The sequence below is a fragment of the Lichenostomus cassidix genome, chromosome 12, assembly GCF_008360975.1.
Source record: "Lichenostomus cassidix isolate B80296 chromosome 12, HeHo_3.0, whole genome shotgun sequence".
Taxonomy (NCBI): Eukaryota; Metazoa; Chordata; class Aves; order Passeriformes; family Meliphagidae; genus Lichenostomus; species Lichenostomus cassidix.
The window spans coordinates 11,647,639-11,665,824 of NC_139493.1; the positions used below are offsets into that span (position 1 = coordinate 11,647,639).

Here is an 18,186-nt window from a genome sequence, read left to right on the forward strand (position 1 = left end):
GAAATGATACAGCATTTCATATGCTCCCTCACTTATTCTGCAGTCAATGCAAAGAAAAGAGCCTGATTTAGAACAAATATTTACATTGGGATTTTTATAGAGATGCCACTGTCTGGCTGACATCAGGGATGGTACATGTGAAGGCTGAAATCAGTCTGATTTTCTGGCCTCACGTCTTACTCCTATGTAAGCACTTTCTGTCTCCTGGCTTTCAGAAAGGAATAATGCACAGAGAAAGAGATCACCCTCCAGGAAAGCAATAATGGACACATTCAGTCATGAAAAAGATGTAATTACAACTTAGTTTTATTGAAAATATTTGTCCATTTTTGCAATATTGGGTCTAGCCCTTTATCCAGCACTTGAAGATAAGAGATGTGGTAAGAGAGCAGCCTTGGGAGTGATGTCAGTGGCTGTCAATCCAGAGCAGTGTGCTGGCTTTGGCTGGGATGGAATGAATTTTCTTCACAGTAGCTGCATGGAGCTGTGTTTTGGATTTGTGTGAAAACTGTGTTGATAACACAAGCATGTTTTTGGTACTGCTGAGCAGCACTTACACAGAGTCAAGGCATTTTCTGCCTCTCAACCCAGCGAGTTAGCTGAGGATGAACAATATTTTGGGAGGGGATGCAGCCATGCCAGCTGACTCCCAGTGAACCAAGGGAAATCCCATACCAAATGGAGTCATGCTCAGCACTCAAAACCTGGGAAAGAAGAACGGCTCATCTTGCAGAGATGCTGAGCATTTGAGCAACAGAGAGACATCTTAATGCAAAGGGATGCTCTGCCATGGAGAGCTGGGACACACTTTTGTGGGATTCACAGCAAAGAGAAGGCATCTGCACTCAGATTGTGTGTTTGATAGAGGCTGGGAGGTGTCCCAGACTCCTGCTGTCAGCACAGTCCATCTCTATAGATATTCATTTGACAATATTATAATTACATTCTAAAATATTTAACAGTTCACATCGTCTCTAGTTTTTCCCCACTGGGGATCATTACCCAGCTGTCCCAACTGCAAAGGGGATTTTAAGTTGTTCCAGCCTGCAGGAGCCTCAATATATTCTGCAGCCAGAACAAAGTTTCCCTTTTTGATGAATAAGGCTTCTTGAGCTTTATTTATGATCAAACAGGAGTTTTACACTGGGAATCCAAAATTCCTGGAGAGACTTTGTCTCATGCAATCCAGGTCTCAGATCACGGCTGGGAGGGAAACAAAGAGGCTCTTCAGAAGCTGAAAACTCTGTTTCCTCCCCAGCAGCCCTGGTCAGGCGAGAACACAGAGCAGAGGGGGTTCAGCTGAACAAAAAGTGCTAAGACCCCCAATCCCTCAGGCTGGGGTCCTTGAGAAGCCCTTCTCCAATGCATGGTACTGGAAGCATCCTCCCTTCCCACAGACCCAAGGTCTCCCCTGCCCCCAGAGAGACCCCTCTCCAGCCCACAGAAACTCTGCCCTTCTCCCAGGATAGAACCTGGGCTGCCCCTCACCCCAAAGAAACCTACATGAGGAAGGTTTTTACTGCCCTGGCTGTGTGAGTCCCTTGGCAGGGAAACCCCCAGGAATCCATAGCAGCAGCCCAAAGCTGCCTCTTCTCTACAGCGACAATCATCTCTGCTGGATAGGTTTGTCCATCTGCACCTTCCCCTGAAGAGGTCTCATGTCCTCTTCCTGGCCTTGGCACTGCTCTCCACTAACCCCCAGAGAGGGCCCTGACACCTCCCTGCCTGCACCACAGGGTGAGAGACCCTCTGGCCCTGGGCAAGGCTCTGCCTGCCTCCTTTCGCCTCTTTTGAGCTACTGGCAGCAATGGGGGCACAGGAGAGCTGGTACAAAACCTCACAGGGACCTACCTGGCTTCGTCTTTCGGGGTCTGTACCTAATATCCAATCGAAACCTCCCCTCGAGGGTGCAACTTAAGGCTGTTCCCTCGTCCTCGTCACTTGTTACGTGAGAGGAAAGACCAACCCCCACCCGGCTACACCCTCCTTTCAGGTATTGAAGAAAATGATAAGGTTCCCCCAGGAGCTGCCTTTTCTCCAGGCTAAACAAACCCACCTCCCTCACAAACCTTGTGCCCCAGACCAGATGTACAAGTGTACAGATGTTTGGTCACATACAGATGTGCAAACAACTGAGCTGCAGCTCCCAGAAGGGCTGTGTTGTGCTGTCACACAGCAGGGCCAGTAGCACTGATAGCAAAGTCAAAGGCAGAAAAATCAAAGAGCCTACCAGTGTGATACCAGCAGCTGGTCCAAGCCCGGCTGTTTCACAGCTCCCCTGTCTCTGGAGGGATTGTGGGAAGCACTCATGAGCCATGTGAGTTGGCCACTCACTGACCACACATCTGCCAGGGAAAAGGACCGTGAGTGGAGCAGGGGCTTCCTGGCAGTGCTCATGTGGCACCCAAGGGGAGCTTCATTCAGCACCCCTGCAGTCCAGAGCTCAGTGGTCCCTTGGAGAGCTTTTCTCTGCCAAGCAAGCCTGGGAGATGGAGAGCAGGAGGTGAGGGCTGCAGTCATCTTTCTCCTGCCTCTAGTCAAAAGAAAAACAATTTTAAAAATCACTTTCCCCCCCTCCATCTATGAGTCGTTAAAAGCCCTTTCAATCCCCCATCAGCCCCGTGCCCAGAATAACGCATTTCCCCTCCTGCAGGGCTCCTGCCCCGCCAGCAGGGCAGGCACACATGAGCTATTATTAGGGCCCCCTCTGGTGGCATCGCTCTAAGTCCCAGTTGCCTGGGGGATTCCCGTGGAATTCACACCCAGACGCCTAAGCACGGCCAGCAAAGCCAGCCGCGGCAAGGAAATGGGATTTCACCCTCAGCTGGGAGCTCATGGATCTGCATCCCTTCAGACCACTTTATTCACTGCAGAGAGCCCGTGGCTGACCCCAAGGAGTCCCTGTGCCCGCCGTGTCTCTAAATGAGTTTTGGAATAAAAAAGGAGCACTTTGTTGGCTCCAGGCCTGGCAATTCATTGCCCACAGTTATTTAACTGGGAAACACACTGTGATGGCCCTCCCAAGGCAGCAGCAGCTCCCAGGATCAGGTGCTGGCAGGTTATAGGGGACAACTGCCCCTGGGACCCCTTGGTGTCCCTGCCTCACCTAGACCAGGAACACCAGGGCAGCTGGCTTGGTCCAGCAGCAACCACAGCCTTTCCTGCCTGTCCAGCCTCTTGGGATGTCTTCTAGTGACTGTGCTTCTGTTCTTGGGTGGTTTGTACCTGGATTTGGGGAAGATGTGAGGCTGTTCTGGCACCAGTGCCACCATCACCTCTCTGTCACAGGCACCACTGAGGCCTTCCCCAGTGCCAGGGGAAACTGCTGTTTGGATCAGAGGCTCTTTCTGCAACCACAGAATCATAGAATATCCTGAGTTGAAAGGGACCCAAAAAGATCATTGAGTCCAACTCCTGACCCTCCACACAACAATCCCAAAAATAACATCATGTGCCTGAGAGCATTGTCCAAAGGGTTTGTGAACTCTGGCAGGATTTGGGCCATGACCACTTCCCTGGGCAGCCTATTGCAGTGCTCAACCACCCTCTGGGTGAAAAACTATTTTCCTAATAGCCAACCTAAACCTCCCTGATCCTGGTTTAGCCCAGGTCCCTCTCCATCATCCTGAGGGTTCAGGGACACAACCTCTGCACTCTCACCTGGTATAAAACCACAAATGTTCTCTCTCTGCAGGCTGGTTTTCCAGCCAGTGTGAAAAACAAGGTTAAATACTTTGTGTGTCATTTTAAATATAGAGTCTCAGCTGTCAGCGTTTGCTGGGGAAATTTTCTGGTAGAGAGAAGACAGATTTATAGGAATTCATTTCCATATTGGCAAAGTAACTAAAACCTCCCCTGAAAAGCTCTGTAAATGCTGGCATTGAGACATGAAGGCTTTCTGTGCCTCTCCACTGGGAGGAGAGCCTGACTCCAGGGAAGCCAGATGCAAAATCCCCCCTCCCAAATAAAACACCCTAGCAGGACATCACTGTCAGAAGGAAATACCCCAATACCCCCACACACACACAACCCCAGCAAGGACAGCTCCTCCATGGGACCCAAAGGATTCAGGCTTCCAGCTCAGCAGGGATGTAAATATTTGCAGTACCAAGGTCCTGCAGAAAGGCAGCTCAGCACAGGAAAGAGTTGTCAAACATACCTCTAGGTCCTGCTAAATCATATTTTTCTACTAATTTTTTTTAAAAATCATATATACTAGCCTTTCATTCATGTCATTTAAAGAATGTGCTTTAAATCTCAGTCAAATTAATAGTGACAGGACCTATAAATCCAACCTGATTTAGTGACAGTATTTTTTCTATGCATGCAATATAAATTCATAGCTATGAAAATTAACTCTGAAAGTCTGAGAAACTCTGAAAAGACATTTAAAAGCCTTTTCCCAGGAGGCCCTGGGGAAACAGCCCAGCACAGGAGGGGGGCCTGGCAGCAGGGCTGTTTTGATAACCTTCAGTGAAAGGGACCTGAGAATATTAACCATTACTGGAGGCTGTGGAGGAAAAAATTGCTGTAGTCCTCCCTGCTGCTTTTCCAGCTTGGATGGAGCTGTGAAGATGTGACACCTGGGATGGGGATGGGCATATCTCTAAGTAACTGTAATACAGTGGAAAATTACTTTTAAAAATAAACATTTGTTTACAGGAGTTAGGTGCTGAAAGGTTCAGGTACCAGGTGGGTTTGGTCCCAGCAAGGCTGGGTGCCCTAGTGCATGTTCTGCGTTGTTGCTGTCAGCAGCAAAATTCCAAACTCTCCTTTCTGCTGCTCTGGATGTGGACAGATGTGATAAATAAGGAAAAAATATATGAAAAATGAGATCCCTCCAAGACAGCTGGTACAAAGCACAGATAAACACCTGGAGATGCTGCCAGCAGCTTTTCAAGACACCATTCCATGGGTGCCAGAGCTGTCCCTGACCTGGCAGAGGGCAAACTGGGCAACCAGTTTCATTTGGCTCATGGGAGAGCATGGCACAGCCAGCTGTCATAATAACAAATGGTTTGGAAAGAGTCTTTCCCCAAAGAAGTAAAAAACACTGTGTAAAACAGCACCGTGCCATTCCCTGAATTAAGTTTCATGCAACTCCATCCCAGTTTCTGTCAAGTGATGTCTGTTTATATGTAACCACCGTGGATAGGCTTTTAAATGTGATTTATACATAGTTTCTATATTTTTATACATGTTCCCTTTCTTTTCAGGTGAAAAAGGTGCATTGTCTGCACTGCAAGTACATTTCAATGTGAAGTGAATTAATTGGGAAAAAAAAAATCGCGTGAGTTTAAAATAAATAAATGCAGAAGTTAAAAGTGAGTAGAGAAAAGAGCAGTTTCTGGATTAGAAATTTCACAATCTCACTTTCAACAGACAATTAAAGGGACAAGTAATTACAGGGTTTGCATAATCTGACCAAACCCAGAGCCCTGCTAAGCAACGGCGCCAGCACCCACATTGTCAATGTGCCCAACAGACATCAGAGCAGCTCAGGGATTGAGGGGTGAAGCTTGGGGGGTGAAGGGAGATCCAGCTTGGACACACAAAGTGCTCTGCACAGGCCCAGGTCTGGAGATTGACTGCTGCAGCAACACTGACAAAAAAACTAAGTATACAGGATTACCTTTAGATATAAATATTTAAAATGATTCAAGGATTAATTTGAAATTATTTAAATATTAAGTAATTTGATTTATTAATATAAACACTAGTATATGTTGAACATTTTAAATACTACTAAATATTTAAAACAGCTACAGTTGTTAAAATTATTTAAATGCATATATTTAATTTATTATAAATACTCACAGCTGCACAAGGTGAAAGGCAATTCTCATTTGGAGCAACGCCCCACTATATGAGGTATTTGTCATGCAGGCTGAAGAGATGGCAATCAGAAACACAGAGGCAAGGCCATGGACAGCCAGAGGGGTCTGAAGAGGGAACTCCAACAGCTCCCCAAACCAAAGGAGAAGGTCAGTGGGCAACCAGTGCAGGTGAGACGCCAGGGTGTGGCAGGAACAAGCACAGCCCAGGGTCAGGGATGGCTACAGGACAAACTTGAGCCACATGGAGTGAAGGACACGCTGGGTATACAGGCTGTGAGGAGCTCCAGGCCATGATCTCCAAAGACCCCATGTCTTTGCCAATTGACATGTACCAATGATCCCACCAACACCAGGCGGGGGAATGGAATGGTCTGGAGTTACCATCCCATGGTAACTGCTGTGCTGCATGGATTTACCTTCCATCACCCCCCAAAATACCCGGTGAACCTTCCAGATGTGCCGTGGGTCCCAGCATGTGTTCCCAGGTGGCAGTGCCCTGCCTTAGGGGCTGTACAGTGTCACTGGCCAGCAGCAGGCAGGGCTCCAGCTGGCTGCCAGGGCACTGCCATATCTACTGCAGTGCCACATCTCGCTGAGAGCTCGGGACAGCTGAAGAGGGATGGAGGAGTTCCCAATGGGACTCACAGGTACAAAGTGGCCAAATCCTAATGCAAAACACTACCAAGGAGAGACAAAACAAACAAACAAAAAAAAGGACTCAAGTAAAACCAAAATTGGTACAACAGCCCTTCCATATTGCTCAAGGCAAAAAGCTGATGCCAGTCCTCTCCCTATGGGGAAAAAAGTGCCCCTTGTACCATTGCACCTCTACCCAGCAGGAGGAACTGGGACACAACACCCACAACTGCCTGCAAAGGTAGCCAGTGAAGTCAGAAACCCCTGTCAAGGTGCCAAAATAAGAGCAGAATGTCCCCCAAAGCACCACTCTCTGCAAACACAGTCACTTGAAGTAGAGCTCAGATTTTATTGACGGTAACCCAAGAAACAATGCCAACCAGGTCTTGGGGTCCGTGAAGGGGCAGTGCAGGGCACAGCCTCACCTCCAGCAAAGCCCAGCTGGCCGGCCCCTCCCAGCAGATACAGGCACTGCTGTTCCAAGATGTTCCGACACAGGCAACCTCCAGTCTCTGACAGCAGCCTGCAGTGATGGATGTCCTTGCAATGGCTCATCCAGTGCCAGTGTCCCTGCAGCTGCAGGCTCCACAGCTCTCTGCAGCCCAAGCCCAGCCCACAGGGCAGCTCGTGGCTGGGCCGAGGTGCTCACCCCTGTGGGGGTTCCACATCAGAAAGGTGTGGAGCAGCAAGCTCGGCGCCTTGTCGCGTTTGCCTTGGCAGGCCCTTTGCAGTGCCAGTGCTCCTGCAGCTCCAGGCCCTTTGGATTTCTCAACCCTAACCCTAGGTGTAACCCTAACCCTAACCCTAGTTAATTACCCCAGCACACTACCTGGGTTTCCCAGCTCAGAAAGAGGCAGGAGCAGCAATGTCAGGGCCCTGCTGCGATGGCCCCGGCAGGCCCTTTGCAGCCCCACTGTGCCTGCAGCTCCAGGCTCTTTGGATCCCTCAAGCCTAACTTCAGCCCCTGATGGCAGATTGGCACTGGCCCAGAGGGGCTCATCACCATAGCTGGCACAGATTAAAGGGTGTGCAGCTGGCAATGGAGGCAGCTGTCAAGCACTGGAGCCTTAGATATCCTCAGATTCAGGGGTTTAACTCAGGGTTCTATTCCTCTCAGTAGAAAGGCCATGTCCCCACCTGCTATGCTCAAGAGGTGAAAATCACACTAGAGCTTACTGGCAGAAATATCAAAAGTAAATGCTCAAAACTTAACAGTCTTTGGCAAACAAGGAAATACAACATACAATGCTACATAAAACCCCTTAGCATAGCAGTACTCAGTGTTAATTTAGTATTTAGTTAGCACAAGCTTAGCCCAACTGAGACCCTTTAAACTTACGAAATGCCACCATAACCCAGAAGTTCTAGGCAAAGAGATGTAGGAAAAGTAAGAGAGGCAGAGAGAAACACCTAAGGAGGTGAGATTTGGCAGTCCGTTTCTATCAACTGAGCTGATCCATCAACTTCACAGACAACTCCTGCTAATGTGAGGTGGTCTCATTAAACCAAGACAAGGGGCATCAGGCAAGAGAGAGCCAGACCAGCAGGGTGACTCAGACCTCGGAATTACAGAGGTGAGACGCTCTAGAGGTTTACTCACCCCAAGAGCTGTATCCAGGTTTTTTTGTTTTGTTTAAAAACATTCAATAGGAGGCTCACACTGACGTAGGACAAGGCTTACGAAACACAGTTTACTATAAGAAGGAAATAATCTGATAAACCTGGGGCAGGAAGGTCCTTGGCAGCCACTGCATCTCAGGTTTCACCGGGGCTTTCAGCAAGGGAGTGTTTGGGAAAACATCTGGTTTCCATGGCTGTGCCTGGAGGTGCTTGCCCCATGTGCTGGGAGACACCTTCTGCAAACAACCCCTGGGATCCTGGGGAGCAGCAGCTGCTGGGAGCAGCCAGGGATCACAGCCCAGGTGGCAGCTCTAGGGACACAGTGCTGCCTTCATGCCTGGGTCTGCACAGGAGCAAACCAGCATAGCTATATAATGCCTCATCCACACTGTTCCCACTGTACCCTGTAAGGTTTATGCCATGCCTTAAAGTTCTGCCATTTTGGTTTAAGCTGATAAAACAAGGTTTCAGAGGAAAAAAAATTAATGGTGCTAAGGTTCTGCCCAAATTTTCACAGCCACCTGCAGAGCCCATGGGGTACTTGGTCTGCCTGAAGTTTCTGTGTGGTATAGTTTCAGTAGAAACTTTACTGACTACATATGAAAAGAATCCAATGTTGTTTTTAACATGCACATTTTAATGAAGCAAACATCTCTATTTAATAAGTTATAAGATACAATTTTACAATCCTGCATTTCATTCCAGTTTATTTTGTTTTTACTTTCTAGTTTACAATGTAGTGAGCATTTCACATTAAGGCACAAAAAAAAGCACAGTAAAAAAACCCCCCAACCTTCCTTTATTTTCGCAATGACTGTGCTGGAGAGTAGTGCATCCACACATAACTACAGAACCGTAAGCGAAAAATTCTCCCGAGGGACAGTGACATTTCAACAGGTTTTCAACAAATCCTACCTTCTCCAAATCGCAGAGTTAGAGCTCATCAGGATAGTTTACTAAAGCCCCAGCAGCTGACAGCAATTCAGATATGCACTTGGGAAGTAGTATGGAGTAATCTGGGACAAACAGATAAGTTACAAGGAAGTTTCCACTCCTGAACCCTCAGCAGCCACACCTGCTGCAGCACGAAGGGGATTTCAGGAGAGATGAGTGTGCTTCAGGCATGTCCTTGGACTGAGATACAATAAAACACCTTAGAGGGGTTTGTTCACTCATATTGCTATTATTGGTATTGCTATTACTGGTAACTTCACAGACCCACCCTGTGTCCCACTGCAGATGTGGGTACCATTCCCAGGATGGCTTCTTTGCCCCATCTCAGCCACTGGCCGGCCTGCAGCCTCCATGGAAACCACTGGTCATCTTCCCAACCCACCACAGTGCTCTAGACTGCAGTGACTCTGGGTCACACAGGTGACAGCTATGCCTGGCTCAGCAAGTTCAGGGGCTTCGCTTAACCCAGCCAACCCAGGGCTTGTTCTTAAAAAAGTGTGGGGGGGTTACCTGTAAAGTTACAGAAACATCACCAGCATCCCAAGCTCATTAAAAACCACATGGCTAGCATCATGGCCAAAAAGCTACCTGTCTATAGAGTTACAAAGCATTAACATAGAGAGGCTGAAAGCTTCCAGGAAGTCATTTTCAGTCTGCTTTTGGTTTGCTATAAAAGATAAACTTTTTCTAAATGTAAACCATTAGCAAAGCATTTTCAGAAACATTTTAAATTTGAGTGGTAAAGCTACTTATAGTAGCTTTTCATACTGTTAAGCATTAAAATTGATCAAGTATACAAGGGCACCTATTATAGTACCAGTTTTACCTCATTTCTTTACAGAAAAGAATTTAAACTGGGGACAGCCCAAGTCATATTCCATAACTAAAATGTAAAGTCTCCAGTCAAATAAAATCAGTAGTTAAGATACCCAATTACAAAGACAAATTCCAGTTTTCATTTAACACCTAAAGTCTTTAACATCCGCAAGGGAAATTAGTGTCTAGTCATCCATATGATTCTCCAAACATTAACAGTGACCCAGACAGTACTACAAAGGTACAATTTGAGGAGATATTAAATAGATTGACATTAGATTGGTAAGTAGGACAGAAGTGAAATGCTTGTAAAAACAGAGTTTATGTCTGACTATTGAAATGTGAGCTTTGTGTATCTAGAAACTGCATGTTGCAACAGGACTGCACCCAGTACAACTCTACATCTGAACTGCAAAGGCAGAGACCACCTGATGCTCGACAGGTTTATGGAACAGTGACATGGAAGGGACTCCCGGGAATGTGCTCATCACCCCACTTCACTGCCAGGACATAGTCACCCCTTTCCTTGACAACGTAGGTGACATTGTACTGATGGCTGCCCAAATGCTTGATGGACACCTCTTCACATGGTATTGTAGGTCCATGGACGCCAACTAACAGCATGTTGGAACCTAAAGCAGAACACACAACTGTTAATATTCCTGAGCTTAAACAAGCCAGCATGCTTGTACCATAATATATTGGCTCTGTAACACATGGATTTTGTTGTTTTAATTCACAGAGTGGTAGGTGAGCCATACCTCAGAGTAATTTTGTATAAGAAGGAATTTTATATTACTAAGCTTTCAACCTCATAGAGGTGAGGGTTTATCTGTGCTTCTTCCCAGACCTGACAGGTTACCATTATTTAAGTGGAGCACAGGAGACATCAATGCAGCTTGTGAAAACAAGCTGGCATTGCTTTACAAGTGCTTCATTAGAATAGCAGGGGCCAGTGAACACAGCTGGCCTCTACTTCACCCACAGAGCTCCCAGATGATGAATGAGCATCAAAAGGTTACAGGAACACTATACATTACATGCTACAATGCACCACAAGGTTTGCTTAAGTTCAGCACCCTGTTTGCTCTCATGCCCTAACCCTGTGGCTCTTTCAGGTGCCCCTCACTCATATGAAGCCACTTGGAGAGGAACTGCCATCTTTACAGCCTCTGTATTAGGACTGACTAGGTGAGCTTATTATAGTATTCAGAGATTTTATTTAGTACCAGATCATTACCTCAAGCTCTGAATTTTAACTCTCCAAGTTGGTTTATGGAAAAAAAATGCCCAGCTGAAACACCCACCCTGAACATCCAGCTGGTTCCTGTATACATACCTGCTTTGCTGCAGTCCACAGAGAAGGAACTTTTCTGACCCACAAAAGCCTTTGAGAGTCCTGCTCCCCGGGAAACCACTTTGCTGGCATCCGAGGTGGATTTGGGAATGGCACTATAGCAAGTTTCAGTCGATGACCTTGTCACCGACTCTACCAGGATGGAAGAGGTTTCGTTGGCACTGCCTGGACTAACCAGTCGCTGCCCTAGAAACAGAGAAGGTTTTTGACATTCAGATTTGCCCCATCTGAAAGGCATGCATAAGGAGGTTTTGAAACCCTCCTAGTGACTAGCATGCATTCTGCATCCAAAACACATTTTTGGAGAGGAGCAATTTCCTACTTGGGTTTTTAAGCTGACATCTTCCAGCACTGCTGGCAACAATCCCATCCCAGAGCCCTCAAGTGGCTAAAGGACCACAGGAACTTCAGGATTCATGAAGCAAAGCTGGCTGCTTAAGAAGAGTTAATTGTGCTCCAATCACCAAATGGCAAAAATGGATTGAGTTGGCAGAAAAGCAGGTGCAATTGTGCAATAACCCATTTTGAAAGCAGAGCGTGTCCCAGCCTGGGGGAGTGCAGTCCCTGCCACCCTCTCCCAAGAACATTACCACGCCATGGGTACCACAAGAGGGGTCACTAGCTCAGGGGCAGTAGTAGAGATGAGCTCCAGCCTGTGCTTAAACACAGTGCTAGGGAGGGAACAAGTTTCCTAAATCAGCCTTCCTCACTTCATCTAGAAGCCTCCCAGACAGAACTAACCTTTGGCTAGGCAATACCTGCACCAAAATGAAACCAAGAGAGGCAACCCATGCTACAGGTGAGCAGGTTTCAGGCTTTGGGAGTGGGGGGAAATGGGTGAGTCATATTTTCCTGCTACCAATGCAACACCCTAGCACTAGATCAGGACTTAATATTACCCCATAAAGCTGTTTTATGGCCCATCACTGAGTCAAGCTCCATGACTACTGCTTTTGTAGCTGCTCCTGAGACCCCTCATCTAGGATTTGGAGGTGATGGGGAGAAATGTTTTGCTTCTCATGTTTTTGGGCTTCTGAACCAGAACACCACATTATCTTGGAGGGATGTTTTTGGTGAATGACATGAACTGCTTCAGGCACAGAGTAAATACTAATTAGTTTTTTACCTGTAACCTTTGCCTTGAAGGGGCTGCCCACTATGTGGTTAGGTCCACCATATTTAATTCCAATTAAATAGTTTCCTGGAGCCATGGGTGTGTACATGACTTTGTAACCTTCTGGAGTTTCCTGGCAGTCCATTTTCACCTTTGATGGCCCTTCAATTGTAACAGAGAGGGTACCTGGACCAGCCTTGGTCGTGTTAATGAAAAACTCCGATTGCAGTCCTAGAAAGACGTAGCACAGTGAGACACACTCTTCCTCACACCCGACGTTACACACGCAGCCTCAGGCATTAAATAAGGGGTAATTCAGTGCAAGAGCAGGCTGCCCAGGGCTGCAGGCAGGGAGGGACACCATATCCACCCCAGCAGCCTCACATAGGCCAGCCCCAAATGGAGCTCTGCATCCCTGGCAGCCTCCCCAGCTTCATCCTGCTCCCTACTCCAGTTAGGTTATGTGACTGTGTGGGAGAAGGGGTCATGAGAACCCTTCAGGACTGAAATGGAAATAATTTGGTATCAAAAAACTGGCTTAGAGAGAAAACAAGAGCTTTTTTGCTGGGCATCAGAGCCCACACCCACACAGCTCCAGCACAGCTAGGTTTGGGAGAGCTTGGAGCTGTCTCACTGCCTGGACTGTAAATCAGCAGCTAAGGGCCCACAATAAAGCAGGAGAGAAAAGGGGTAGGAGATGGCCTGGAGGAGATGGGTATTTGAACTGCTCAGCAACAGCACTCCAAGCAGTTTGTGGAAACAAAAGCTTGTTTAATTACAGCATCTGGTTAACACAGCTGAATTATTGCTGCTAATACTAAGCCAATGACACAATGCCAGCAACACAAGAAAAAAATTAAGTAAGGCTTTCAGCCCTCAAATAATTTACTGTCAGACTCTGGCCTCAAATATTTATGATCTTTGGGCTGTTGCATGAGACACTGTTGATGAGGAATAAAGTGCTCGGGCTCGCTCAAAACCAGGACGGCCATGGGAAAGTTTACTGCTGCTGCGATGGAAGCATGCAGACATGGGAACAAACTCAGGAGAGGTTTCTAGCCTCCCCACAAAAGAGGCTGCTGTGTCGCAATGCTGGAAGAGCCCAGCTCCCACAGAGGATTGTGCCATCTTCCAGTGCTCCAGCAGCCCATCCCCCTGGCACCGCCTGCCCGGGAGATCAGGCATCAGCTCTGCTCAGCTGGAGAGAAGTTAATTCTCAAAGCCAGCAAGCTTCACAGCTTCTTGCTAAGAGTTCTTACTCCAGAGGCACTGCTTTTCCTGCGCCCCAAATGAAGGCTCGCATTGTTGGAGGCTGCAGACGCTCAGCCCTCCCGGGGGGACGGGGAGTTCAGGTGCTCAGCCACTGGCTATTGAAAGCCCTACACTGGGTCATTGTTCAGAAATGCTGCTCAGCAGCTCCCAGGGCACCGCACTTTTGGCAGTGGGCAGGATTCAACAACAGGGAACAGAGTAGCTTTGCTGAAATTAAACAGTCTATTTAGATTAAAAACAACCCCAAGCACCTTTATAGATGAAGAAATATTCCCCTGTCCCTGATGCATCACTGGCTGGTATTAATGAGTGCTTTTGTTTCCACCTATTAAAGCAGCAAAGCTATATCTTTATTTTATAGAGTGTATCTGCATGTTTCCAAAACCAACTGCTTGGTTTCTCCAGAACAGCAAAAGCTTTGACTGAATAACTGTAGTATCTTTTTTTTCCACAGGGAGAAAAAAGGTATGAAATGGAATCCACAGCAGACAGCGGTGGATAGGACAAGACAAACTACCTATTTCCTTACACAACAAAAGGAAAGAAAAATAATCACTTTTACTCTGCTATTTACCTGTGTGTGTGGCCTGAACAAGCACACAAATAAATCAAAGTGCATATCCCAGAATGTTTTCATACTTTCTTACTAAAACCACAAATCATAGAAATGAAAAAACAAACCCTAAACCCTACATTCTTGAGTTGAGAACTATCAGATGAGGCAGCCACAACAGACAACAAGGTGTCAGATTTCCAAGAAGAGACTGTTCATGCTGCATCTGGAGCATGCATAGCACACTACCAGCAGAACAAGCCACCTTCTCCCTAGAGTTTACACATCCTACTGCATTTCACTCGAGATTTCTTAGAGGTGCAAGCACCAAAGGGAAGGTACCAAGGTACACCCTCATACCCCTTTAATTAACACAAGTTAAACAAGATTCCTTCATCTTGACAACCAACTCAGAGTCATGTTCATGTGTGAAAGGGAGCCAGAGCATCACTGGAGCTCGAGGGACTACTGACATGGAGCTGAGTTAAGCAGCAGAGCTGTAGCCCAGCTGCTAATCAGCAGTTCAGTGAATGTGTGTTGCAGTTGCTGATTTACAGAAGTTTTAAGTTTGTTAAGAGCTCAGTATAGGCTGCAGACTTGTGAGTGATGGTTATAAGACACGAGGAGCATGCTAGAAAGCAAAATTAGCCTGTGCTCAGGTCAGCAGAGAATGTGGGTTAGTTCAGCTGCCTCAGCAGGTAGTCACATAATAGTATGCCTAGAAATGGGCTGTGTGTGTCTCAAAGGCCAAGTGCAAGCAGGTCTGCAGGAGAAGGGTTACCCGTGGTGCCGCTCTCCAGGCCGGATCCGTAGGCCGTGACTAGGGCGGGGTTGCCCGCCTGGCCAGGCTCACCCACGCGCACTTTGAACGGGCTGCCCACCACATGGCTCCCGTTGAACTTCACATCGATGGAGTGGATGCCATTCTCATGGGGGATGAACCGAACAGCATATTTATCTGCAAGAGAGAAGGGGCCCTTATGACAAATCAGAGGCAACAATTCAGCCACAAACCACCAATTAAACCCACCACCGGGCTGGTTAGCAACCCAAGCTCCTGAAAGGCTTTTTTTTGGTCCCAGTTTAAGTGAACTCAGCTACATGAGCTACCAAGCTCGTATTTAAGCAGGAAAATGCTGTATTTATCACATAAGGTTTTACAGGTTGCATTTTCACCTTGTTCACTAGGACTTTATCTCAGCTGTCATCTAGTCTGCAGGGTGAGTTTTAGAGTTATTTGCTTCACTCATGCGCTAAATATGGTAACAGAATCACAGCCCAATCTGTCGATGGCTGAGGCAGCAGTGCAGAGAAGAAAAGCAGCTGGTCAGAGCAGGCCAAATCTTACTAGAGAGCTGAGCATGCCGCTCTGACACCACACCTTTATCTAATGAAGTCATTTGGCAATTTGCTGATATTTCACATTTTTGATTGTGTGTTAACCCAGAGGAGCGACTGATCTCCCCCAGCTGGACAGCTGCTGTCTGTTCATAGTACAGACCATAACCCATACAGACTTCAAGTGAAAAAGAAAAGCTCATTGCTGAAACAGGTGTTGAGCTTTCCATAGTGTTTGCTTATAGACAGCTTCCTTGACATTTCACGTGAAGGAGTGAGTGTGAGATAAAAATAAACTATTAGTCAAAGATGGAAGCATAGCTTTGAAAAATAAACTTCTTCCCTGGTTAAATTCAACAACCACATCATATTTCATTTATTAATAATGTCACTGTACCTTCACTGGCAAGCCAAGACTTAAATATCTCTATCTTACACAAGTTGGGGCTCAGTCAGTTCATGCAAAAGCATGGATATAACCCTGATTTAATAGCTCTTGACACCAAAAGTAATTTTCCAAGCAATGTGCTCATCCCTGGGACACACTATTCACAAGCCAAAGGAGCTGAATTCCCTGTGGGGTAGCAAGTGCTTTGGATGTCATGCAGTTGTTTTGATCACCATCAAACAGTGCTCACCTGGCTCCAGCTCAGACACATGGCACTCTTCGACAGCTCCGGAGGGGCTGTGGACCTTAGCATCGATCTTGCCCTTTGCCCCGTTCAGCCTTATAGCAAAGGATGCTGGCTGATTAACTTTTAATCCAGACTCCTGAGAATGCAACAGTCAGATCATCAAATTTAAACTTTCATTTCAGACAGCACGAGATTTGTGGCAGGGAAATAACCACTTCAGCATGAGGATTTTTTAGATTTTCACAGAAGGCATAAAATTGTGACTTGCATTACTCTCAAATCAGAAGCTCTCTCCCTCTAAGGGGTTGACTGATTCAGGAGTCACCCACGTTGGCTAGGCTGACTTTCACCATGGTAACAGACTGTTTTTGGAAGCCAAAGGATTGTGCCACATCAAAGAGAGGCAGGTTTACAATACGAGTCACCCGTTATCACTGAGGTCAGCCCTCGGTATTCAGGCAAGTGATTTAAACGATGCTTAAGCTATAGCTCCATTTCCAGCCCATTCATTCATTCCAGATTCATTCAGGGAAAAGCCTCTGATAATCCAGTTGTCTGAAAGAGTAATATGCATGTTTATATCTGCCACAAGAGGCTGCATTTAGATCGCCACCACAAGACGTCTTAAACATGAGAAAGTAATTTAAAACATGAAACCAGATGTTGTGGTGCTGTCAGGCCATGAGCAGAAGGCGAGGCAGCTCTGCATCCTAGCCACAGTGGTCCTCAACCATCACAGCCCATGCAGTTATCCAGCAGCAACATCTCATCTTTAACATACTTTACCTGATTTTGTTTTCAACTAAATCCTGAAGAGGGAAATAAATGCAACTGAGTAGAACTGAGGTAAAATGTATAAACAAGACCCTGATGTGGGTTTAGTGGAGGCTGATGCTGCATAATGCACTCCGTTACCAAATACTCAGCTTTATCTGCCTCTCCAGGACTTAACTGAAGTGAGTATTCCTGTCAAAGAGTCTTTAAATGAAACACAAGGCAAACATCAATACCACAGTGACTAATTAACGCCCTTGTAACTCCTGGCTAGAAGAGATACTATCAGATCAGGCTGTCATGGTTCATTTACACAGCCAGGTGGAGAATTCCTGCAGCCCAGGCAAACTCCTGGGGATCACAGCTGGGACATAGCCAAAAAAAAGCCTCAACTGAAGTACTAATCACCACTCAAAGACGACTGAGGTACAGTATATTTAGACACAGTTTCTCAGTCTCACATCCAAGTTTCTGGCTTTGGAGATTTCAGTCAGGCCTTTAATGTTACTTGTATTTTAATGCCTGTAACCACACACACACACACAAATTATATGGTGAGGTTAACATATGAGCCCAGACCAGCTACAAAGCTGTGATTCACTCTGAGATTCACTACTGTTCATGAATCATCTGAGCTGTGACTCCGTGGTTTTGTGACATCAGCCAGAGCAGCAAATCTGCACCCTGACCTCATGGTGGGGCCACTTCTGTCTGCCCAGCCAGGCTGCAGTGATGTCCCAGCCGTGCAGCCCTGTGTTACCTCCCCCATGGAAACACAGCTCTTCATCCATGTGCCAATCAAGAAACTTGGTACCAGCATGATCACTGGTGGTTCACCTCTGAGTTTCAGTTCTCCTTGGCCTTCCCCTAGCTAATGCCATGGGCAACATATCTGAGTTCCTCCAATGCTATTTCTGGAGCCTCTTATTCCTAATTCCCAAGTGTTACCACTCGTAACTCTTGGGCTTTGAACTCTGGCTAGCCAGAGTTACCCAGGGGCCAGCTGCCAAAAATCTCTCTGGCTGCAAACTGAGCTTGAAAACAAGCACCAACCAAGGCAAGGCTATTGCTAAGAAGAAAGGACAACCATTTTGGTTTTGGAGAACAAGGACGAAATCAGTCTCTGTGGTAAGTTGTAGAGATGTTTCCTTATGTCTCACCTGAAGACTAGTGACAGTGAGCCTGCGAGCATCATCAGAGGGAGCGATGACGGGAACCAGGTAGGGGCTTTCAGGAATGTGCTCATCATTGAACTTTATGGACACCTCATAGTTGCCTGC

General features: G+C 46.7%; 1 protein-coding gene across 5 annotated transcripts in view; it reads right to left on the reverse strand.

Annotated features, from left to right (window-relative positions):
• Positions 1-8,709: 8,709 nt before the first annotated feature.
• The window catches only part of FLNB (filamin B), an 86,671-nt gene continuing 77,194 nt past the window's right edge, over positions 8,710-18,186 (reverse strand). For 4 of the 5 annotated variants that reach the window (XM_085072648.1, XM_085072651.1, XM_085072649.1 and 1 more), the window contains 6 exons: positions 18,067-18,182; positions 16,136-16,268; positions 14,941-15,117; positions 12,347-12,565; positions 11,203-11,406; positions 8,710-10,495 (listed from right to left, as the gene is read on the reverse strand). In XM_085072648.1, coding sequence (XP_084928774.1) covers positions 10,308-10,495; positions 11,203-11,406; positions 12,347-12,565; positions 14,941-15,117; positions 16,136-16,268; positions 18,067-18,182 — 1,037 coding nt within the window. In that variant the 3' untranslated portion in view covers positions 8,710-10,307. The remainder of the gene's footprint in view (positions 10,496-11,202; positions 11,407-12,346; positions 12,566-14,940; positions 15,118-16,135; positions 16,269-18,066; positions 18,183-18,186) is intronic. The other variant, XM_085072652.1, reaches the window with a different exon arrangement.